Source organism: Citrus clementina, unplaced genomic scaffold, assembly GCF_000493195.1.
Source record: "Citrus clementina cultivar Clemenules unplaced genomic scaffold, Citrus_clementina_v1.0 scaffold_8, whole genome shotgun sequence".
Lineage (NCBI taxonomy): Eukaryota > Viridiplantae > Streptophyta > Magnoliopsida > Sapindales > Rutaceae > Citrus > Citrus x clementina.
This window is the reverse complement of record NW_006262022.1, coordinates 24101027-24126212: the sequence shown is the minus strand read 5'-3', so window position 1 is coordinate 24126212 and position 25186 is coordinate 24101027. Positions and strand designations below refer to the sequence as shown.

General features: G+C 37.5%; 5 protein-coding genes across 11 annotated transcripts; all 5 read left to right on the top strand.

The window, feature by feature from the left end:
* Positions 1–1479: 1479 nt before the first annotated feature.
* Positions 1480–13914, top strand: LOC18034141 (AT-rich interactive domain-containing protein 1A). 7 transcript variants are annotated; one of them, XR_002904333.1, is made up of 8 exons: positions 1480–1587; positions 1726–1797; positions 1969–2223; positions 2314–2529; positions 2626–6114; positions 6257–6441; positions 6528–12696; positions 13881–13914. XR_002904333.1 is itself a non-coding variant. In XM_006424924.2 (7 exons), exons 3-7 carry the CDS (start codon positions 2017–2019, stop codon positions 6607–6609), a joined length of 4179 nt encoding a protein of 1392 aa, XP_006424987.1. In that variant the 5' UTR covers positions 1480–1587; positions 1726–1797; positions 1969–2016; the 3' UTR covers positions 6610–12821. The 7 variants fall into 7 exon arrangements, 2 of the variants coding, with proteins under 2 accessions (XP_006424987.1, XP_024035314.1); XR_002904331.1 differs by lacking the exon at positions 13881–13914 and having other exon boundaries at positions 6528–6789; positions 8381–12821; XR_002904330.1 differs by lacking the exon at positions 13881–13914 and having other exon boundaries at positions 6528–6789; positions 7875–12821.
* A 207-nt stretch (positions 13915–14121) lies between these two features.
* On the top strand, positions 14122–16873 carry LOC18035052 (tubulin beta-2 chain). The gene is made up of 3 exons (XM_006424921.2): positions 14122–14983; positions 15273–15542; positions 15998–16873. Exons 1-3 carry the CDS (start codon positions 14590–14592, stop codon positions 16678–16680), a joined length of 1347 nt encoding a protein of 448 aa, XP_006424984.1. The 5' UTR covers positions 14122–14589; the 3' UTR covers positions 16681–16873.
* Positions 16874–17393: 520 nt separating this feature from the next.
* Positions 17394–19448, top strand: LOC18035499. Its single transcript, XM_006424920.2, has 3 exons — positions 17394–17756; positions 17947–17989; positions 18918–19448. The coding sequence occupies exons 1-3, from the start codon at positions 17475–17477 to the stop codon at positions 19067–19069; spliced, it is 477 nt and encodes a 158-aa protein (XP_006424983.1). The 5' UTR covers positions 17394–17474; the 3' UTR covers positions 19070–19448.
* A 1033-nt stretch (positions 19449–20481) lies between these two features.
* On the top strand, positions 20482–21945 carry LOC18035149 (cell wall integrity and stress response component 1). Its single transcript, XM_024179415.1, has 3 exons — positions 20482–20742; positions 20845–21171; positions 21338–21945. Exons 1-3 carry the CDS (start codon positions 20688–20690, stop codon positions 21643–21645), a joined length of 690 nt encoding a protein of 229 aa, XP_024035183.1. The 5' UTR covers positions 20482–20687; the 3' UTR covers positions 21646–21945.
* A 702-nt stretch (positions 21946–22647) lies between these two features.
* LOC18034877 (E3 ubiquitin-protein ligase MARCH7) lies at positions 22648–25132 on the top strand. The gene is made up of 2 exons (XM_006424918.2): positions 22648–23223; positions 24506–25132. The coding sequence occupies exons 1-2, from the start codon at positions 22925–22927 to the stop codon at positions 24726–24728; spliced, it is 522 nt and encodes a 173-aa protein (XP_006424981.1). The 5' UTR covers positions 22648–22924; the 3' UTR covers positions 24729–25132.
* Positions 25133–25186: the final 54 nt, after the last annotated feature.

The window sequence follows — 25186 nt, the reverse complement described above, 5'->3', positions numbered from 1 at the left end:
ATCATATCGAATAGGATCTTAAATTCTAAAATTTTTTTAATTAGTAAATTCATAGCATGTGATTAATTTGTTAATTTAAGCAGCAAATCGTATCAAATAATATCTCACATTGAAATACGTGTTGCTTTATGAAGTAAATTCATACTCTACCAATTGTCTCATCGTCAATAATAATAATAATAATATGGTAATGACATTCTTTTTTTTTTTTTAAAGAAAAAATTGAAATAAATAATATCTTTTATTTTGCTCAATGCTAGGTTGCCGCATTTAAATGGAAAGTTAATTGTTTATAAAACTAAAAGTTATCAATCCATAGCCTATTAGTTAGCGAATTTTGTCTATTTGAATAAATATAAGAACGTTAATTTCATATAATGCCTATCAAAATTAACGTACCATAATGAAAAGCAAGATTAAAACTTACTGCCAAAAAGGTTTGGAACTTTTGATGTCCATTTCTAAATTAGAGGTTTTCCGAAATGATGGAGTCTAATTGTCTATTTAGAAAAATATTGAAGATGAATCTTTTTATCAAAAAAATTAATAATTGCTCTTTGGTAACCCGGATGATGATATTAATAATGAAGTTATGAATATTCTAATTGTCTATGTGATTGTACCTTAAATTACTATATCAGTTTTTTAAACACAAATTAATAATCTACTAATCTTGTGATCATGTATTGTCTCCTGATCGAGAACATATAAAGTCATTTACTAATCATACGATATTTTAAAGTATAGTATTTATTCTTACAGTCGAAGTCACAAAGTTGCTAATAATGAAAAATTACATTTGCCTCACTATTCTAAACAACAAATGAATTAATTGCATCAAATAATTAATTAAATCAAACTATTTGATACTAAAATAAGATCACAATTTATGAATTACATGAAGACGACAAAAAAGAAAAAGAAAAAGACATCAAATAATATCTAAAACTCATTTGATTTCAAACGGAGAATTAAATTCTAAAAGAACAACTCCTTATCATTGAAGCTAAATCTTAGATTCACATAAGGCTATCATATCGAATAACATCTTGAAATAATGTAACGGTTTAAAAAGTAAATTCACACTCTACCAATGGTGCCATCATCACCTAATATAAATGATACAAAAAAAAAAAAACATTTTCTTGCTCAATATTAATTGTATGTAAATGGTAAATTGTCTATAAAATGAAAAAAAAGTAATCATGTTGATCTTACTAATATATTTTCATTTTCATTTTACAGCAAAATATATATTTGTGTGTGTGTGAGAAATGTAGCAAAATATATTTTATACTCTGTATACACTTAAAAAGCAGCAGAGACTCCGTTAGTTCGCCGTCGACACGTACTCTGTGCTTTTAAGCTGAAAACCACGGCGCGCCGTCTTCCGAAAAAAAGAAAAGGGAAAACCTTAATTAATTAATTAATTAACCCCTTTATTTATTTATTTAATTTTTTTAAATATTATAAATATTGAGTCCCAACCCAGCCCGGATATTTTTTGTCGCCCATTTCTTTTCTCGCTTACTTACAAAGCTCAGCTGCCTGTGTTGTTTTAGCTTTTCGAACACTCTTCTCGGACGCGTAAGAAAAATCACCTGTATTATTATAATTAATTTGTTTAATATTTGCTTTGATATTTCGTCAGTGTTTTTTTTTAATTGTTTTTAAACCCTAAGAAATTTGATTTTAATTTCGTTTATTTATTTATTCTTTTTCCAGATTTTCGATTATGTTTCGTTAGGGTTACAGGTAGTTACAATCGAAGCACTAAGAGAAAGTTTGAAATTTCAGGTGACGCGTAACTTAGCATTGGTCTCCTTTTGGTTGCTAAGAAAATTTGTGAATGAAAATAGATGAAAGTATCGAATTCTTAGTCCTGCATTATAATTATTTTGCTCTTTTTTGGCCTTAGACTTATTTCTTTAATGACAATGTAACGGTTTGTTGTGTGTATTTTTATAGGTTGATAGTGTTTTGGCTTTGGGAGAGTAGATAATCCCACAGGACATCATGGGATTTGATAACGAGTGCATACTCAACATTCAATCCTTGGCTGGAGAATATTTTTGTCCTGTCTGCCGTCTGCTTGTTTATCCAAATGAAGCATTACAGTCACAATGCACTCATTTGTACTGTAAACCGTGTTTGACATACATTGTGAACACCACCCAAGCTTGCCCTTATGATGGCTATTTAGTGACGGAAGCAGATTCCAAGGTTGTTCTCTCTTCAGCTGTCGTGGTCTTTCTTCAAGTGTTAAGAAAATAATCTATCTTATTGGTCTTTTGCGTTATCTGCTCATTGCAGCCACTTGTGGAATCGAATAAAGCATTGGCCGAAACCATTGGCAAGATAACCGTTCATTGTCTATTCCATAGAAGCGGCTGTACGTGGCAAGGTCCTTTATCAGAATGCACATCCCATTGTTCTGGGTGTGCATTTGGCAATTCTCCTGTTGTATGCAACAGATGTGCAATACAGATCGTGCATCGTCAAGTGCAGGAACATGCTCAAAACTGTCCTGTAAGTTGGATTATGCACTTTATATACTGAAAATATTTACACTAGTGATCTTGCAATTCTGGTGGCTTGACTCTTTTTCTTATTGCTAAACGATAGGGCGTCCAGCCTCAAGCATCACAGCCTGAGGGTGTTCATGATGCTGCAGCTATTGGGACAGCTGCTACTGGTGATCAGAGCCAGGTTGCCACTCAGGCAGGATTGACTGCTTCTCAAGTTCAGACACAAACTATAGCTACACCTCCACCTGGAAAAGATACCAACCAGCAACCCAGCTCAATGTCTCAGCCCCTAGCTGTAGTGCAGGCGGCTGTGCCTACTGCAGAGCAATGGTATCAACAGCAACAACAGTATCAGCAATACTATCAGCAATATCCTGGTTACAATCCATATCAACAACATTATCAACAATACTACCCTTACCAACAACAGGCACTTCCCCAATATCAACAACCACAAGCCCAATCTCAATCCCAAATGCAGCCACAGGCACAGGTTCACCCCTCTGCTCAGTTCCAATCGCAACTTCAGCCCTCACATCCACCTGTTCAGGCAACAGTGGCTGCTCAACCCCAAAACCAGGCCCAAGTCAATCAACAGCAGCAATCTCATCCTCTACATCACGGGCAGCTGCTTTCTCAGGCTCAGTCTTATCCCCAAGCTCAACCTCAGTCTTATCCTCAATCTCAGCCTCCACAACCTCAACCCATTCAGCCTCATCTCCAGCATATGCAATTGCCTCAATATCAGCAACCTCAGTCTCAAATACTGCATACTCCACCTCAAATTCAGCATCCTGTTCCTCAACCTCAGCCTCAGCCCCAACCTCAATCTAATCCACAATCTCTACAAACACAGGTTCAACATCAATCTCAGCCTCAGTCCCATCATCCACCCCACCCTTCACACCGGCCTCAGGCCCAGCAAACTGCAGCTAGTGCAGTGACAAGCCATCATTCTTACTCACAACCACAACCTCATCAGCAAATTCCATTGAGTGGTCCTTTACAACATCCCATGTATGTGCATCCACACACTGGAGCTCAATCGCAAATGCAGAATCAATTTCCTCAACAAACTCCCTCAATGCGTCCAGCTCAATCACATGCGACAATTTCAAATCAGCCGTTGTCCACAGGGCTGCCGCCATTAGGTCAGGTTGCAAATATCCCTCCCGCTCAACAGCTGCCAGTTCGCCCTCATGCTCCTCAACCTGGAGTTCCAGTGTCCCAGCATCCTGTTATGCAGCCTGTCCAACAACCCATGCCTTATCAGTATGTGCAGCAGCATCTCCCTTTTTCAGGACAGCATCAGCAGGGTCCTTTTGTGCAGCCTCAGTTACGACCACAGCGCCCACCTCAATCATTGCAGCTACATCCTCCTGCCTATTCACAACCACTGCAGAATGTTGCTGTAATAAATGGCATGCAATCCCATCAACCTCGTAACCTTGGACAGCCTTTGACTCCAAATTATGGAGTACATGCTCAGTCTTATCAACAGTCTGCTACCAGCCTACATGTTAGACCAGCTCAGCTTGGTGCAAACCAATCATCATCAAATCAAAGTAATTTGTTCTGGACCAGCAATCAAGTGCAATTATCTTCTGAACAACAGGCTGGGGCTACTTCAAAACCAGAGATGTCAGAGAAGAATGAAGTTGCCGTGAAAATTGCACATGAAAGAGAAGCTGAATCATCCTCTGAAAAAACTGCTAAAACTGATAATTTTGATACACCTGGTCCTGAAGCTGCTGCAGTTGGGATGAAGGTCCCAAAATCTGAAACTGACGTAAAGGCAGCGGTTGATGAGATCAAAACTGAGGTTGAAGACAAAACTAATGTGGTCGATACATCTTCAAAGGAGTTTGTTACGGACCGTGAGTCACATATAGCCGAAAATGTACAGCCCATAAATAAGATGGTAAAGGAAGAGGTTATAGAAAATGTCGAGGGCCAGAAAGATTCAGCTAATGTTGACATTAAACAAGAGGAACATTCTGTGTCTAAGGAGGTTCAGGAAGAGCCTCTTCTTAAAACTTCCACAATGCAGCAAGGCACTCAATTCGGAGAACAAAGTGAGAAAGTGCAGAAAGAACAAAAAGTGCCTCAAGCACAGGGGGCTCAAGGTCCTGGAGCTGTTCCTCCAGCTGGTCAGGCGCAAGCTGGAGGTTTTGTTCAGTCCGCTCCATCTCTTTATGGATCCTCTACTCTTCAACAAAGGCCTGCTGCACCTTCAATATTCCAAGCACCACCCCCTGGAGCAGTACCTCAAACACAAGCTCCTACTCAGTTTAGGCCACCTATGTTCAAGGCTGAAGTACCTCCCGGAGGCATTCCAGTTTCAGGCCCTGCAGCATCCTTTGGAAGGGGACCTGGTCACAATGGTCCTCACCAGCATAGCTTTGAACCACCATTGGTTGCACCTCAAGGACCATATAATCTAGGTCATCTGCATCCTTCTCCTGTTGGAGGGCCGCCTCAGCGCTCTGTACCACTAAGCGGATTTGACTCACATGTTGGAACGATGGTGGGACCAGCATATGGTCCTGGAGGTCCGATGGATCTGAAGCAACCTAGTAACCCAATGGAAGCTGAAATGTTCACTGGTCAGAGGCCTGGCTACATGGATGGCAGGGAATCTGACTCTCATTTTCCAGGTTCTCAACAACGGAGTCCACTTGGGCCACCATCTGGTACACGGTCCAATATGATGAGAATGAATGGGGGCCCTGGTTCTGAGCTGCGTGATGAGAGATTTAAGTCCTTTCCAGATGGGCGTTTGAACCCATTTCCCGTTGACCCAGCTCGCAGTGTTATAGATCGAGGAGAGTTTGAAGAAGATCTTAAGCAGTTTTCAAGGCCTTCTCATTTGGATGCTGAGCCGGTTCCAAAACTTGGGAGTCACTTTCTCCCATCAAGGCCATTTGACAGGGGTCCTCACGGTTATGGAATGGATATGGGACCAAGGCCATTTGAAAGGGGACTGAGCTATGATCCTGGGTTGAAATTGGATCCCATGGGTGCCTCTGCCCCATCTAGATTTTTGCCTGCCTACCATGATGATGCAGCAGGGAGATCAGACTCCTCTCATGCTCATCCAGATTTTCCCAGACCTGGTCGTGCGTATGGTCGGCGACATATGGGTGGCTTGAGTCCTAGAAGTTCTTTTAGAGAATTCTGTGGGTTTGGGGGACTTCCTGGAAGTCTTGGTGGTAGCCGATCAGTGCGTGAAGATATTGGTGGCAGGGAATTTCGTCGATTTGGTGATCCAATTGGCAATTCTTTTCATGACAGTAGGTTTCCTGTTCTGCCTAGTCATTTGCGAAGGGGTGAGTTTGAGGGGCCTGGTAGGACTGGTGATTTGATTGGTCAGGAGTTTCTGCCGAGCCATTTACGGAGGGGTGAACCCTTAGGTCCTCATAATTTACGGTTGGGAGAGACGGTTGGTTTGGGTGGCTTTCCTGGTCCTGCACGGATGGAAGAATTGGGTGGTCCCGGCAACTTCCCTCCTCCTCGGCTTGGTGAGCCTGGATTCAGAAGCAGCTTTTCCCATCAGGGTTTTCCAAATGATGGTGGATTCTATACAGTTAAGAATACATTTGTTATTTCTGTTTTTTTAACACTCAGATGTGCTGCCTTTTATATTTGACTCTGTAAATTTGTTTAAGGCAGTCTGATCTTCTTTAGTTGATGCACATGATAGCTTTCTTTTCTCTTGGTAACTTCAGGGTGACATGGAGTCTATTGACAATTCAAGAAAGAGGAAACCACCAAGCATGGGATGGTGCCGCATTTGTAAGGTTGACTGTGAAACTGTTGATGGTTTGGACCTGCACTCACAAACGAGGGAGCATCAAAAGATGGCTATGGATATGGTTTTAAGCATCAAACAGAATGCAAAGAAACAGAAATTGTAAGTTACCTTTGGTTTGTTGTACTTTGCACCTATGGGTTAGAAACCTCTCTTGCTTAGTTTGTTTCTCCATTTTTGGTTTATAGAACTTCCGGCGATCGTTGCTCAACTGATGATGCAAACAAGTCAAGAAATGTCAATTTTGATGGCCGTGGGAAAAAGCATTAAGTCATTATGGCATACTGCAAGTTGTACCTTATCGGTTGCTTTGCTGACCCTGGTTGATTTTGTTCTTGGTGATCGCCCTTCCATGCCTCTTTCTGCGCTCTAGGTGGTTTATGGTAGTCGTGTTATTTCAGGTTGCTGCCCTGTTAAGGAGATGGGTTTTGGAACTGGAGTTCAGTGGCAGTTAAGTCTGTTGGTTTTATTTTGAAATCTTTACCTTAAACTTGGGCTAGAGGCTAGTTTCATGTTAACAATAGCATTATTCAGTTAATAGTAGTTTCATTCCATCAGTTTTACATGTGATGCTCACCTGTAATCATTGGGATGCATTATGCTATGGTCATTGTCAATCTTCTTAATCATCAAATATTTTGAACACATTTAGGTGTTCAGTTTTTAAAAACATTTGCCTAAATAAAAAAGTTTAAAATCATGTATTGGTATTGGAATCAAACTGCTTTTTCTCAGCGTAATTTGCTTTTGCTGTCAAAACTGCTCTAGGGTGTTTCTAACGTTGTCTTGTTTGGTGATTGTGTCATCGTTTGTGGTAAACTATCTGGATAAAATTGAACTTTGTGGTTTCCTTCCTGTAAACTGCTATTTTCCTCCATTAGTTTTGCTTCATACACCATTAGGCATATGTGCTTTTATACAATAAATGTTATCAATAATGCACCTTTACAATCGTAACTCCTTTGATAGCATGAATCCAGAAAGGACAAATCGAATTCGAGATGATAGAGCACATCTACCTATGGCTGAGCTGAAATGATATAGAATATATATTCTTGTTTACTTAATCAGGTGTCTAATATAGAATATACATTCTTGTGTAATTAATCTGGTATCTAATAACTGCTGAATTGTAATTATGCGATTTGTGTATATGACACAGTGATTTCCTTAATTGACTCTAAAAACATGAGTTACTGATTTTCTAGTTTTATTACTTATACCAGACATGGAGTATGACTATTTGCTATTTAATACATTTTAAGTAGTTTGACTTGTCACTGTCATATTCTTGGAGGACCTACTGCAAGAACTCAGAATGATTCTTTTCATTGTAATACTCTCAAGATGGGACATCTCTTATCAAGGATCCTTTGAGGATGGTTGTTATTACTAAAATGCATGTAGTATGTGATGTGTTACATAATTGAGGGCCATCTCATGGATACTACATTTACATAGACTAAGAAGGGCTAGATTAAAAGTTTATTGGGCCATATAGACCGAATGTTTTAATGAAATTTACTGACTTATAGGAACTCGAAAGTAGTAAGAGAAAAATTAGAAGTAGCAGAAGCTAGAGCAAGCCTTGATTTCTTTTGACATGTTAGCTGGTGGCAGCTTCATCAAATTACCCTTATGAGGTAAAATGCTGGTTTAAGTGTTTCAGTTCCAATTTTTGATGCCCCGTTAAGGGTACGAGTGGAACCATATAGCATGTGAGAACCTTTTCTTATCCTTGGACTGTATATTGCCAACTTTAGACTTCAGCTTAGGTATAACTTGTATTAACTGAGGATGACATATTAGTGCCTATGCCATCACAAATCTATATTCTTCTAGCTGGTGTATTTAGGAGAAAGTGTTTGGTTTATTTGCTGAAATTTTGTGAAAATACTTTTTTGTTTAACAATTAAAACGCTGAAGTCCATTCTTTTGTTCATATCTTATTAATTTGAGGCCTCATGCATAATACTCACAAGTTATTCTAGCTCAATAGAGTTAATTTTTTGTTTCTGGTGAAATCTTTTTTCTATAATAGATGTTTTCAATTCGACCTGTCCTTTTACGGCAAAGCGGACAACATAAAGGCTTAAGGTTCAGTGGAAAGGTTTACTCGATCATCTTGTTTAGATTTGGTAAGATTGTGTTCAATGTAAGGATTTTGTTTGTGGTGAAATTTTGTCTTTTAGTTTTGATTTTTCTGGAATTCCTTATTTCACATTGGTTTGAACTGTTTAATTATAATTTGCCACCATTTTATTTTGAAGACTTCAGTTGACAGATCTTTAAGGTACTTTCACAGTCTTAGGAAACAAACCTCTATATTCGATTAGATCACGATTTTGATGTCCTTCTTCTCAAAAGCTTGCTGATGATTCATGTCTTTCTCCTTAATTACCCTAGTCATGAGATTCTATCCTTTGCCTTTTATGTAGTTGTATCATAAAATGTGTTCGAATAAGTATTAAATGTTTTTATAGTAACTGGGTGTATAAATATAATAGGATCTCAACTCAAATAGTGGGTCAAAAAAATACATAAACAATTGTAGATCTAAATAAGAAAACTTGGTTTTCCCACAATGGTCAATGGAAGTCATGCGTAGTTATTTCATTCCATTTTATTTTGATTTTACAGTAGTCCATCCCCTAGTGAAAGGAATTTACTAGTTAACTATTATGTAAAATTAGAAAAAGAAAAAAGTAGAAAAATTAAACATGAGGTGATGGTGGTTATCTTTGCACTTTATTCTCTGGTGAATTACAAGAGGGCCCAGGTGCCCACCAGAGTGACAAATTCACTGTAAAAGGGGTCCGGAGAAATTTGCTGATTGTAGAAAAGCATTGAGAGGCACCTTCACTTGCTGATGGGATGCTTGGCAGAGGCTCTCATCTATGCACTTCTCTCTCAACTGTTATTTATTTTAAATCTTATTAAAAAAAAAACTGCAAAATCATCAATATTCTCTTAAAGTAATCATAATATGACAGCTCCAGCCAAGAACAGAACCAGAATATTGAATACAAGAAGTTAACCTAGTATTCTATTGCAAGTAAGGTGAATATGCAAGAAAGACGTAATTGAAATTGTTTAGAGCCAAATCAGAAGAGTGACACCATCTCATGTTCTTCTTAGGCTTAATTAAACTAGACCAATATGATTAACTTCTTGTGGGACAGGATAGAGACTAATTGCTGAGGCGGTGTCTGCCATTTCTTCAGTTTGTGAACATAAAAATTTCATCATTTTTTGAATTGTTTAAGATCTGGGCTTGATTTTCTTTCAATCATTCTTTTGTATTCTTTGGTATTCTTCACCAAAATTTACTGTTTCCACATGTTATCTTTATTATTTCCTGCTAATTAATTTTCTATTCTAAATAATCTTTTTTACTGGGCTTTCAGACTGAGCAAGTTAATTTATCTTGATTAGATGTCTGATATAATAGCTTTTCCGGTTTCTTGTAGCCAATTCTAACTGTACAGTTCTAACTTCAGTATGATTAGATCTTGAAATGTCAAAGGATAACAATGTAAAACTCTATTAACCTCAGAAAAAAAAAGGTGTAAGTCCTCTGTTTGTGGTGCAAATTTTCTCATAAATTTTGTTGTTATATATATATATATATAGACGTTTTTCATAAAGAACTGTTTGTTAAGATCCCAATACATCAGTTCAAACTTAAATGGTCACCCAAATACCCTACAGCGGTTGGTAAAGAAAGATGGAAGTTCATCTTCCTGGATCTTCTGCTTTAAACTTATCTTTCAAGAATTAGAGTTAAAACTCAAAAATTATAAAACTTTGGAAAAAGTATTAATGTACTTAGCTCCAAGATCTTTTATGACATGTTAATAACTTATTACAATTACCTCTCTGTTCTTTTAGAAGAAACTGAACTTGTATTAAAAATGAAGAAAAAAGGGGGAACCAAGAACTTTGGTATACAAAAGAGCACCCATTCAGCCTCTATAATGCTAGATCAGCATTTTATCCCACAATCATATGAATATGAGCTTAGAGAACTAAAATTCCAGTCTTATCATCCATGTGTGCAACTCTAACTGATGAAGCATTAATGTTAAATATTGAAGTTATGGGAAGCTAGGAAGCAATTGAATATTGTTGATGTTACCATGTGGTTCACTTGTGTAATTCTGATATGCTTCATAGCCTACTTTTTTTTTTTTAAAGTATTTTCTTGTGAAAATTGGGGTTCTAATTGAAGTTCTAGGACAACCTTTGCAATGTTGGATGGCAATTCTGGAATGGAAATAATGCTTCATCATATGTGTTCTTTCCAGGTTTGCAGTTATGCTTTAAACATTCTTTTTGCTAGAATCTTTCTCTCTTCAATAACTCTTCTATTTGGCCAGTTTTACTTTGAAGTTTAAATTGTTTAATTTTTCACGTTGCTGGTTGTATATTGGTTTCAGTAGATATTAGATTGTATAGCTTAAGTCACATTATTTAGGAAAAATGGTTGATATGGTTTTATAAATATGGTCCTGGATGAACATAATTATATGATATCAAATAGTAGCTTATTTATAGGTGTGGCCATGAGGGTGCAAGTCTATTACACATACCTCTTTTATTATTTTAGTGTATACATTGATCAGTTCATTGTTTGACTTAAAAGAAATGGTCCTACTTGTCTGGGCCTAAGGATGTTGTGGCTCTCCAAATCTATATTTTGTATGCACTAGAATGTGGTTTTTCTGGCAATTGGTGATAAGTGGCAAGTGTCAAAAGCTAATTTATCTTTTATTAGAAGAGAAGGGAAAAAATGAAAAGTATAAAACATTGATTAGAAAATGGAAATCAGATGGGAGGACAAGATGAAAGAAAGGGAAAAGTATATATATAAAAGAAAAAGGAAATAGAAGTAAGTTTAAACCTTGAATCACCATAAAAGGTTGCCATGATTAAGTTCCAAAACCTGGAAAAGTCTTTCTTCTTCTTGCCTCTAGTGATTGACGTAGAAACTGGAAAGAGCTTTTAGTGACACAAGTTTAGTAGCTGTTCTATGTGATCTGTGTAATTATCTGAATCATATAACATCTAGGCTTTGCTTTGCAAACATCAAATTATAGGTTAGGTTCCTTTCCCAAAAAAAGGAAAAAAGAAAAAATTATAGGATTGGTTTGATTAAACTGCTTTACCTTTATGCAATCTTTCTCAGTTTCTCTAGGAAAAAATTCTAGAGATTCTACCTCTGTACTGTTCGTTCATTCAGCTAACTTGATTCTTTCACTATCTTAATTGATGATTTTGTTTTAATGGAACTGTTTGATTACTTTTTCTAAATTAGCAATCTTCCTCACTTTCTCTAGGAAAAAATTCCAGAGACTCTACATCTGTACTGTTCATTCATTGAGCTAACATGATTCTTTCACTATGTTAATTGGTGATTTTGATTTAATGGAACTGTTTGATTACTTTCTCTAAATTATGGAGATGGAAATAAATAATTTCCTTCAGAAAAATGCTCTTATAATTGCACATCTACTTTTCAGTTTGGGATGGTTTTGTATAATTGCATGATCTACAATTAAAATGTTGAATGATATATAGATGGCTATCATCCGCATAATTCCTAACATTGGTCTATCTCCTTTCCTTTGTGCTATATTGTTTTACTGTTACTCAGATATCAAATAATGCTCTTTCTAATCACTTGGGACATGTAGTTGTATGTAAATGTCTGGTAATTTCAGCATCATGGATTCTTTTTAATTTTTCTTTCCAAGGATTTGTAAAAGCAAGTGGTTGTGAGGTCCTTAAGTTCGAGAGGAAAGACTTGTCCACCTGTAATTGGAATGTCATACACACATTCTGAGGTCTTTCAGTCATTTTCCTAAATTACACAGTGGAAAACATTTGCAGAATTGATTCTCTAAATCTTGAAATTAGTTCCTAGTAGCACTCAATGGTATCTTATTAACTGAAGGGGAAAAAAGAAACCAAAGAAACCATGTAGCCACATTTTTTGGTCAATCTGAAGATCTACCTTTAGAATTATATATGATGCCGTGATACTTTGTTAGGACTCATAAATCACAATAATGCATAGTTTCAATATGTTAGGAAATAGAAACTGGCATGCTAAAAGGAACACATTCATCTACACTACTTAGGTTTCCGTACTGTTGTCACTGGGCTACTTAAAATGTTCATGAAGCTTGCAATTTATTTTCTACTAACCTTAACCCTTTTGTTATCTCTTAAGTGGTGAAATTTTGTAGTGTATCTGCTCTTCTTTGCAAAGGTTGCAGTACAGACAAGGAGGACATTCTTCTCAGATCTTTCCTTTGTGTGCGAGAAACAAGTGGTTCTTGCACCACCTGTGGTGTGGGTTTCCTTCCCATCTCATGAACAGTTTATACAAACTTTTCTTACTATATTATTCTTTATGCACTCTATTGTAAGGTGAAAATGATTTATCTCGCTGTTAATTTTGATAAAAAAGAACGTTAAATTTTACTTTTATCTTAAATTTCTTCTTGGCGCTCTTTTTTTGAAGAAACTATAGCAATTCGATACACTGTTTGATACTCTTACCTACTTTGAAAAATAAATTTTCTGATTTTTTTTTTTTTTTTGGGTGTGTGTAGGGATGGCAATTTGAGGGCCTGGGCCGGGCTTTTTAAAGCCCAGGCCCAAGCGCGCATCATTCAAAAGAAGCTTAGGCCCTTCAAAAGCCCGCCCAACTTAGACGGGCCGAACTCGGGCCGGGCCTAGACGGGCTTGGGCCGGGCTCGGGCCGGGCTTGGGCTTTTTAAATTAATTATAAAATATTTTTTAAATTAAGAAAAAATATTTAAATTAAAGATAATAATATAATACATAGATAGAATAATGGTAAAATACATGAAATATTAGTAATACAACCTAATAAAATAACAAATACTAATATAAAAAATTAAACTAATTTAATATTTTGAATTTTTTCTTTTTTATTTAAATTAAATTTATTTTTTATTCATAAATTTAAAAAGCCCGGGCCAAGCCCGGGCTTTTTTACTAAGCCCTTGTCCAGGCCCAACATATGCGGGCTTTGTAATTTTTAGGCCCATATTCATGCCCATCCGTGCGGGCCGGGCTTTAGGCCCGCGGGCCTGGGCCGGGCCGGGCCAAGCCCGGGCTTTTTTGCCACCCCTAGGTGTGTGGTTGACTCCTGAGAGTTTTTGCTTTTGTTTTGCAACTTATGATGTGCATCATTATAAAACTTACTTGGGCCAGTGTCACATAAAAACTCGTGAGTCTTTTGATGGAACTTTTAGAGGTTTCAAGTTTTCAACGGAAGATGGTAGTGTTTTATCAAACCAAATTGTGTGTGTATATATATATATAGAGGCTGCCCTATGCCTAAAAATTTTTTGTTTTAGCAAGGAGGAGGCAAAATGTGAATATTATTATTCTGATTGTTTATTGTAAACTGATTTGTTGATTAATTGATTAATTGTTGAGGGCCAGTTTTTGGCTTTTGGAAACTGCACTAATTTCTTTAATTATTGGACGTGTCTATGGTACAGATTCTGTAACAAACATCTCCCGTCATCCCACCACCCGATCTTCTATTGTTTAGTTTCTCACTCGACATCCAACGGCTGATGCTGCAGTAAGCTAGTCAAGTCCTTAATTATTTTATAGTACAACTCGGAACCGAAGCTCTAGGTTTTGTTTCGAATTTGGACGCACGGCCAGCTCTCATCAAGAGGATGGCAAGTGGCAAGTTTATACTAGCCTTCTATTCGATGCGTTGGATTGGGCTAGCCAGCACGTGCAGTTGCATGTCTGTGGGCCTGGGATATCATTTCACCCCGACCTCGCCGGTTACACAACCTACGCTAGTTACTAGTGGTCCAAACTCAAAAAGAGCATGTGGTCACGTGCTGTGCCATGTTGAAACTTGAAACAATCCCACGAACGACATCGTCTCATCAAACGGCAGCCGGTCAGTTGAGTCGCCTCCAGCTGTATCTACCACCAATTTGAATTTCAAATTTTTCTTTTTCACAACTCACGCTTAACGGTTACTTTTGTATCCGTTGAAAATCTTGAAGTGGTAGCCTAATGACCGTAGATTCTCCCCAATTCATTAAATAAAATATTCTTAAAACCCTTACAACCTCTATAAAACCTCTCATCTCCATTTTCACCCCCAATCGCCTTCTTTTTCACCTTCAGTTTCAATTTCAAATCTCCTGAGCGCCCAGATTCAAAAGCCCCCCCTCTCAAAAAATGCGTGAAATCCTTCACATCCAAGGTGGCCAATGCGGCAATCAAATCGGAGCCAAGTTCTGGGAAGTTGTCTGTGCTGAACACGGCATTGACTCCACCGGCCGCTACGACGGAGACTCAGAACTTCAACTGGAGAGGATCAATGTCTACTATAACGAAGCTAGTTGTGGTAGGTTCGTTCCTCGTGCTGTTCTCATGGATTTGGAACCCGGAACCATGGACAGCGTTAGATCTGGGCCGTACGGTCAGATTTTCAGGCCTGATAACTTCGTCTTTGGCCAATCCGGTGCCGGTAACAACTGGGCTAAAGGTCATTACACTGAAGGCGCTGAATTGATTGATTCTGTTCTCGATGTTGTCAGGAAGGAAGCCGAGAACTGCGATTGCTTGCAAGGTATCGTTCCTCAAACTCTTTTAAACATGTTGAGCAGTTAATGACATAAATAATGATGGAATGGAAGAGAAATTACACACTATGTTCTTATTTGTGATTTTGTCAAAAAATAGGGATGCAGTTGATATTATCTTAAATTTACTGTCGTGTTTTTTATTTCTTGGAGACAAATAATGGTCGGACCAGTACGGAGGGACTTATGTGGGAAAAAAATTATGGACAGAGTCAACTTTTTTGCTTGGGGTAAGGTTGCTGATGGTTGTTTTTTTATTTTCTCCCTCCTTTTCAGGGTTTCAGGTGTGCCATTCTCTGGGAGGTGGAACTGGATCTGGAATGGGGACGCTGTTGATTTCAAAGATACGAGAAGAGTACCCAGACAGAATGATGATGACTTTCTCTGTGTTTCCATCGCCTAAGGTGTCTGATACTGTCGTGGAGCCCTACAATGCCACTCTGTCTGTCCACCAGCTTGTGGAAAATGCAGATGAGTGTATGGTTCTTGATAATGAGGCCCTCTACGATATTTGCTTCCGGACACTTAAGCTCACCACTCCCAGCTGTAAGTTACCTTTTGCAATTGGAAGTATAAATTTGTCACAATGTTGTATATTTGACTATTTGTATTTTCATTGTTGAAATGTTTATTAGATGATGAGTCATATAGGGTGCCACATTTAGCATCTGAGCATGGATGATTCATTTCAAAACCCCATCCATTTTAACGTCTAAATGAAAGCACAACTTGTCAATCCAAGTACTCTGATTCCTAATTTAAAGGTGCTACCACCATTATATGCCAATCACAATAATTGAGTCATAGTTTCTAACCTGATTTAAGCATGATGATTTTGACCTTCATCTAATGATTGTTTTTGCATAAGATTTTAATTATCTTTAGGAGCAATTTTGGTTTCAACGATATAGTGGCAATTTTTTCAGTCTATTGAGATTATTTTAAGGTTGGCATTTGCGTTGATGTTTCTGACTATGTTTTTCATATGTTTATTACGGCAGTTGGTGATCTGAATCATTTGATATCTGCAACAATGTCGGGTGTTACATGCTGCTTGAGGTTCCCTGGTCAGCTTAACTCTGATCTGAGGAAACTTGCTGTAAATCTAATCCCATTCCCTCGTCTCCACTTCTTTATGGTGGGCTTTGCTCCTCTCACATCACGTGGGTCACAGCAGTACCGTGCTTTGACAGTTCCTGAGCTCACTCAGCAAATGTGGGATTCAAAGAATATGATGTGTGCAGCTGATCCACGACATGGCCGCTATCTAACAGCATCAGCCATGTTCCGTGGTAAGATGAGCACCAAGGAAGTAGATGAACAAATGCTGAATGTTCAGAACAAGAACTCCTCATACTTTGTTGAGTGGATCCCCAACAATGTGAAGTCTACTGTTTGTGATATCCCACCCACTGGTTTGAAGATGGCCTCCACGTTCATTGGGAACTCCACATCTATCCAGGAAATGTTTAGGCGTGTGAGTGAACAATTTACTGCCATGTTTAGGAGAAAAGCTTTCTTACATTGGTATACCGGGGAAGGTATGGATGAGATGGAGTTCACTGAGGCAGAGAGCAACATGAATGATTTGGTTTCAGAGTATCAGCAATACCAAGATGCAACAGCTGATGAGGAAGGATATGATGATGAAGAGGAACAGTTTGATGAAGATTATCAGCAATAATTTTGATGGGTGGATTGCTTCTGAAGCAATTCTTTGGAACCTCAACTTCCAGTTGCTGGTTTCTTGTCCATGATCTCTAGATAGAAGCAGGAGAAGCCCAATTGAAATAGTTTCTTCTTCTGCTTCTCCTTTTTTTTTTTATTTTGTTGGGACCTTGTATGTTTAAATATGATACTTCAATTTGCTTTTGGAATTCTAAGTTCTATTTTTACTTTTTTTCAATTCTGGTTCTAATCTTGTTTCTCCTTACCGTGGAAGTTGGCTTAAATCAATGGCATTTCACGAGAAATGGAATTGATAAAAACATGAAAAAAAGGAATAATCGAGCAAAGATTATGAATGAAATTGAAACAACATTATGAAAAAACATTAAATGGTTTCTTTATTCTACAACATAAAAACAATGAAATTGAAAAAGAGAGAAGGCATCATCAAGAAATGGTTGGAGTTGAATTCAATTTTTTTTTTTTTAACATAGAAACTAAATCATGACTTCCAATTGGGTCGCGCCACTTGGTGTTATTTAGTTGGTATAGTTTTTATCTTGACTTTTGCTATAATAAAAAATGGTTTTTATCTAAAGGTCTTTTCAAAAAAAGAATAAAGTTAAATCTTAAGGGTCTCCCTGAGTTACTGTTTTGTTAACCCCTTTCAGTTTTAAAAGAAAAACTGAAAACATAAAAATAAAAAATTGACAACTTGGTGCAAATACGGCGTCGTGGTAAGCAAAGCAAAAACCTCGACAAAACGCAGCAGCCATTTCACTCTTCACTCTCGCGAGAGGAGCAAAAGCAATGACGAGTCTGGCAAGCAAAGCTTCGCAAAATCAATATCAAACCCTAGGTCTGTTAAGACTATCATTAAACTTCCTCAAAAGCTTCAGCACTACTACATCAGCTTCTCCTTCAACTCCGAATCCGGCTCCGGCTTCTTCTTCGGCGAAACCAAAACGAAGAAAGAAGAAGAACTTATTCGAGGTGGCGCAGTTTTTACCCAACTGGGGAGTCGGTTACCACATGGCAAAAACTCATTGGGCGAACGTCTCTTACGAAATCACCAAGATCAATCTCTACAAGGTTTGATTTTTATTTCTTTTATTCGGCTGCGCGGATTGTGTAATCATATTCTTTTTTTCTTGGCTTTATTAAAATATTGAGAAAAATGGGAAATGGGATCATTATATTTATGTTCATTTATGTGTTCTATTTTATTTATTTTTTAAAAAGGGGGATTTTGGGGTTTAACAATGTTAACGTTTTGTTGCAGAATGGGAAACATGGAAAGGCTTGGGGAATTGTTCATAAAGACGGTTAGTCTATGTGATTTGTGATTTCTTTTAACTGATTTTATCTAGCATTTTGGAATTAAAATTGCCACTTGAAATTGGAAAAAAAAAAGTATTTGTTAGCATAATCATTTGTTTTTCGTGTCTCATTGTTATGGATTTTGTATATTTCTTTGGGTGAAGAAGGGTGATCTACTGGACAAATATTTTCTTTGAGCATTTTTAACATCTTTGAGCGAACTGATTAGTTTGGGAAGCTCTCACAATACAAAAACGCTCAGTGGGTTAGGGACAGTTTTTCTAAATTGATTTCTGTGCGAAATAAATGAACTTATTTTGCTGTTGAGAATTCGGTTTAGTTTCATGCATCGGAGTTGTTTCTTCCTTCACATCCTAATTTGTGGTTGTTGGGGGACTATTTTGTGACTAATCATTTGAAAATTTAGTGGCAAAGAAATTCAAGGAATTTTTGTTGCTTTAAGAAATTGAAATTGTGAGAACTTAAGCTGCCTAAGATTTATTTATGTTGGACTGCCTTTGATGATTGCTTTTGTGAGGGGTGAATTGCCAGTTGAGGGTATGAAACAGAATAGGTTCTAGTGGGAATCACTGACGCAAAATAGGTGGTTACTAATAAGAATTTGTCAGAGTTGCATTTCCGTAAGTAGATTAAGTAGCTAGAACAGAGTTTTCATACAATATGCCTTTAATACACGTACTCACTTCTCATAGAACATATCTAATGTTCGAGGTCATAGTTGATTTTTTCGATCTGCAATTAACGGCCAGTGGGAGCTGCTTCTTAAGATTGGACCATTTTCCCTCATTTTAGTCATTCTTGAAATTGTATGCACTGCTAAAATTCTGTATTATAGTTACTGTGTATTTAGTTTCTAAATGGTGATGTTATTTTCATATAAATGAAGATTGATGTTGCTGGTGATAAATGCAGGCCTACCAGCCACTGACGCTCCCAGGAAAATAAGTGGAGTTCACAAGCGCTGCTGGAGGTACATTCCCAGCTTGTCAAAGTCAGTTGAAAGCACACCAAAAGTAACAGCACCAAAAGAAATTGCCCCTACTGCTGAAGTTCAAGCAGCTTGATTTTTTTTTTAAATTTACATTTTTGGTACTGTTGCGTGACCATTCATCCTCTGTTGCCCTCCTTGTCAATGCCCTGTGTTTTGGGTTGCACTCTGTCCTTTAGATATGTTGACCTCTTAAATCATTCATTTTCTGAAGGTAGTTGATGCGTTTGTGTAACATCTATGTGGCTTGAAACTAGACACGCTTTTAGAAAGGCACATGCAGGTCCAGAGTGAGCAATGTAAAGCAACAGTATTGATTGAAGTTTTTTCTTCTGCTCGGAGTGAATTTTAGTTAGGCAAACCTATGTTTAAGGAATCTGGCAAGAAAATTCAGTTTATTTTCCTTTTGTTTGTTATACATTGTTAAATTCTCCTCCAAGTGCTTGGAGGGCATATTTGCTGATTTCTGGTTAGGTTATAATTACTAGAAAACTGCAATGGGCGGGGTTGATGCCAGGAATTTGCTTTTTTGCTTTTAACTAAAGCACTTTGTTTTAAGGCATCAATTGGAAGAATAACCCTTCGGTTTGTATTTTGTGTTGTATTGTAATGAATGTTGTGTTTTCATACAATGTGAAGATGGTTTACATAGATTAAGTGTATTAGACCTGAATGAACACTTTGTGGGTGCTATTGGTTTACTGGTAAATTCTCTTGGGTGGTACTAAAGATTGATTGGAATCTTGCAAACACAAGGATTCACTATTGTTATGGTGTATGTCTGAAGGTTATAGGGTTAGAGTAACTTTGATTAGGCGATGATTTCAGTTTCGTTGAACAGATAACGTCAAACTTGTAACTGGCGTGGAAGAATCATCACGTGGATTAATGTAATAGGCATTTACCATTTGGAATGCAGTGGATTACTGGGTTATTTCTCTTTTTGTCTGTAGATTGAATGCACCAGGGCATCTGATAAGACTGGGGGAAGATGGCATTCGGGATTCTAGCATACTGGTTTTTTTAAATTGACGACAAATATCTGATCTCGGATGCTCAATACCTTATAACCATGAATATAAGGTAAAAATATTTGATGGGATCATTGTTGACTATATGATGTGCAATGCAGACCAACTTCCAGAGGGAAAGAACAACACTTAAGTTGCAGAAACCATCAGGATAATGTCAAGCCAAATTATCTGTCTGGGCCAGCACTTAAGAGTCTCCATCAAACTCCAAAGCAAGTTACCATAAATTCAACCTCAAACAAACTGACAAAACAGGGGCATTGGATTTGGCTACAAATACCAATCTCGTTCGGCCAACTCACAACGATGACCCATAATTTCAAAGACTTGCAAAATTCCGAAAAAGACCCTTCTTTTTTGCAGACAGATGTCGCAGTATCAAGTCATGTTGATTTCGTTGCCACCAAAATGACATCAAATACTCCTCCCTATTGTTGTTTTATGTTGTTAGTGATTATGGGTTTTAGAATAAAAATATGGTCCATTGCCTTACATTACAGGTTATGTTCTTAAGATTCCTCGAATAGTCTGACTCTGACCCCAAACTTGTCAGCACAATTTACAAATCTTCCCCTATATAAATCATAACTCTAAAGCTCCAATCATCACCCAAATATCACCATTTCCAAGATAAGAAGCAAAGCTCTCTCATAAAAACCGGCGATGATGAAAATTATCCTCTTTCTTGCATTCTGCTTCTTCCTTCAAGGGGCACTTGGTAAGCTCATCGTTGCTTAATTGTGGAGTAATAGCTACTAATTGTCTAATATATATATGTTCTTCTTTAATGCCTTTTTTTCTATTTGTTTGAGCAATGTAGGTGGGATTATTTGTGAGCAGCTGCCTAAGCAACTCTGCTCATACTCTGTATCATCTTCTGGCAAACGGTGCTTGTTGGAGAACTTTGCATCAAGTGATGGGACCGTGACATACCAATGTAAGACATCCGAGGTGATTGTAGATGTAGTTCATGATTGGATTGAAACTGAGGAATGCACCAATGCCTGCGGAGTTGATAGAAAGTCCGTTGGCATTTCATCGGATTCTCTCCTTCAGCCTCAGTTCACTGCTAAGCTTTGCTCTGATGCTTGCTATCAGAATTGTCCTAACATTGTGGACCTCTACTTCAACTTGGCTCTAGGTGAAGGTAAGTTTCATCCAACAATTTGTCTCGCTCAACTGTCAAGAAAACTTAGTGTTTGTCAAACCAGTTTAGCTGTTATATAAGCTTTCAAAATTTACATGAAGCACAGCAATTATAAATAGGCTCTAAACCAGCACTTGATCATGTAACACATTGTTCATTTTTACAGGTGTGTATTTGCCCAGTCTCTGTGAAGCTCAACGAACCAATCCAAGGCGTGCCATGTCTGATATTAAGAGCTCTGGTGCAGCCTGGGGACCTGCTTCGGCCAAAAACTCTCGGATAGCCTGGGGATCTTCGTCATCAACTAGCTCTAGAGTTGCCTGTGGTCCTTCTTCATCCACTAGCTCTGGTGAAGCCTCGAGTCCTGCTCCGTCACCAATGGGCTATGGCGAAGCCTGGAGTTCTTCTTCATCAGCTGGCTATGGTGAAGCCTCGAGTCCTGCTCCTTCACCAATGGGCTATGGTGAAGCCTGAAGTCCTGCTCCTTCACCAACTGGTTATGGAGAAGCTTGGGTTCCTGCTCCTTCACCAACTGGCTATGGTGATTGGTGAAACCGGGAGTCCTGCTTCTGTGGCTAGTGATTCATATATGACCCCACGTCTTGCCTGCTCTAGTTGCTGAGTGATCAGTCACAATATTCGCTTCAGTTTATTTGATATGATTTATGTATTAGGTCTCTAGCAATTCTATGTGAGTTGAAGTTTATTGTATGTGTATTCATGTGACATGGTTCCTTGGCTTTTGAAAGTCACCATTGTGTCACATGTCTAATTATGATAACGTTATCGAGTATTAATCTTTTCTATTTCATCTTTGTTCAAATTCCTTCTAAAACCTAATCCTTCATTGCTTTAGACTTTAGAGAGGACGGAATAAAGTGGCAAAGATTCTTCTCTCCATCTTGAAGGGAATTATCTTTCATTTTTTATTGAATTTATCTGGATTTTAAACTATAATCGGTACTATGTTATAATTCTAAAAATGATTTGTAGTGTAATTTAAAAAAAAAAAGAAAGAAAGAAAAGAAACAAGATCATTTAGCCTTCCATAACTCCATGATTGCAGTTCAAGTCCCCACGATTTTGAACAGTACAAGCTAACGTATGATTAAGTACTTTTGATATAGAGCTAACAGTAGTAGTAGTAGTACTAGTACCCACCTCGGTAGGCCTCAGAAAGGATGTCTGCAGCTCTACAGAAACTTACTTGCACGTTAATCCAATCACCATGTGAACAGAACACACTGTTTAAAACAATAGAAGTATATATACACATTTATACGGTAAATGCTAAGTTACAATCATAACTTAAAGGCTCCCATTTATATATACTTTGGGAAACTAATAGACAAATAAGAAAAGGAAAAAAACCTTTTTCATCTCTTTATCTTAATTTTTATTAATTAATCGATATATAAATATTATATTAATTTCGCTTATTATCTATCCCCACAAGATCACAGTCCATTCATTATTCTCTTCACCAACACAACTGTAGTTCCCTTGTCGTTCCTTTGCGTTTCTCTTTCACCAACTCTGCAAAAAAACTGACACATACGGTACATTTTTTTGCAGACAGATATTGATACCAAAAAGGAGACAAAACAAACATCTTTTGCCTAAGCTGTGGACTTGTAATACAACTTAAATCCTTCAAAAGGAAATCAAAAAACAAAACAAAAGCAAACCACCACCATGCTCTCTTTTACAATTGCATGATTTTTTTTCCCCCTTGCTGGGTCTCAGAAAAGAAATGTCTTCTTTACAGTCTCCCCGTGATGACGTATCAGTTTCTAGTGACCTTTCCGGTGACATTGGGGCTCATGGGGGCTCAGATTCTTCCTCAGAGGTGGATTTGGAAAGTGGGGTTTTGTTTGTGAAGCTGCATTTGGGTGATAAGGCTGAGAGAGATTGTAGGATTTGCCATTTGGGTTTAGAGGGTAATTCTCAAGAACTTATGCCTCCCATTGAATTGGGCTGTTCTTGTAAAGGTGATTTGGGTTATGCTCACAAACAATGTGCTGAGACTTGGTTCAAGATCAGGGGTAACATGTGAGTGAAGAGATCTTAATTTTCATTTTAGGATAATATGCTCCTTTTTTCCCTCACTTTTTGTGACAAAAGGATGGAGTTGATTGTTTAAAAAGAAGATTTGCGTAGGGTTATGCTTTATGTGTGATCAAAGTGTGATCTTTTGCTAGATTGTGTACAAAATTGTTGATAATTGTGGATACCCTCGGGTGGTTATTGAGTAATTGTGGTATGATCCTAGATTCTCTTTGCTAGATAATTTATCGGCGTGTTTTCTTTGTTGGTTTTTGTGAGTTAAACGTGTTTATGATGGAATCTCGGGTTTCTGGTTTATATTTATTTGCTTCCCGTTGTAAAATCATGAATTTATAATTGCCATTTCCGTACTCTTCTCTCTTTCTTTGACTACTAGCAAAGGGGAAGGAAAAAGAAAAGGTATCAAAATAATAGTACATTTTATCTTATTGTAATGGGTCATTTATTCATATGGTCCAAGTACATTATGATGCTCAAACTTAGACTTCTAGGTTTTCTCAGACATGCTTTTGGTGATTGAACTAGATACCAACAAGGGTAACTTTTGGTTGATCAGCATAATTAGCAATAGAAGATTGGATTTGTCAAACAATCTTAGTTTACCCTAAGGAGTCTCACTTCAATTTTTATGAAACTACACATAGATGCAAGCAAACATAATTTAGATGCATGTAACACAATAGTTACTTTTTCCTCTCTGTTGATGAGGGATTATTGTCGAATAATAGTTCTTATTCAATCAGAAGCCATTGCTAATTATCTGGCTTTATCTTTATATAGGAATATGAACTCCGTGCAACTATAATTTATGACATTTTTTAAATGTTGAATCAGTGTACAGAGAATAGTTCATCAAAGTGAAAATAGAAAGAAGAAGAAAACTTTATGATTGTAGCAATTGCATCTTCAGCATGTGAAAGCTCTTAATTTTCAATCTGTACCATCTCACCATGTTGTTCTTTACATTCTAGTAAGAAAATATATGCGTGGCTATACTTCCTTTTCTGTGGCTCTATTTCCTTTTCAGTTTCATGGATTCTGCTTAAGTTAGAGTAAAATTGTTGACCAATTTAGAAAGTTAGTGGACAGATTGTGTGGAAATGCTTGAGGTTTGAAAAGTCACCAAGATCCATTATCATGCAAGAGAAAAAATTGAAGTGTACGTTGTGGTCCTGCTATTGAAATGGATGCTGACCAAGATGAAAGTACATAAGGATTCTAATTATATCTTAAACATTGCTAACATATTTTATCTTGTTCATTCCAGGACCTGTGAGATTTGTGGCTCTACTGCAGATAATATTGCTGGTGAGCAGACAAATCAGTCAAATAGTCTTGCCGTTGAAGCCTCATCAACATCAACAGCACCTGTGATATTCGTAGAAACTCAAAACTTGTGGCATGGCCGCCGCATAATGAACTTCTTACTCGCCTGCATGGTCTTTGCCTTCGTCATCTCTTGGCTCTTTCACTTCAAAGTCCTGTCATGAATTTCAAGAGTGGAAGTGTAGCATTTTGCTCATCTTGAGGAAAACATGTAATTGCCACCTAGTAGTTGTTTGCATTTGGTCCCATATTTTTACTTCTGTAGGTCCCCACATTTCTTACTTGGTGTTGTAAGTTGCCACATATAGCATTTAAAGCCTTTGTGCTTATGTATTATTATAACGGTGTATGATATCTTACTTTCGACTTGGTAGGAATGGCATAATGTTATCTTTTTAAGACTCTTCACGGCATTTTTGAATGAGCTATGGAATTTATTCTCTAGAAAATAGCTTCTACATGCAACTTCTTCAGATCGAATTCCATGAATTGGTGAAATAAAGTTAAGAAAATATCCAAATCCTTGCGCTATTGCCAACAACGTAATACCTTGTATTACAGGCTTACGGCTTACCCGATACGGTACACGAGCCCTGTTGTTTTCGAACGACCGCTGGTTCGA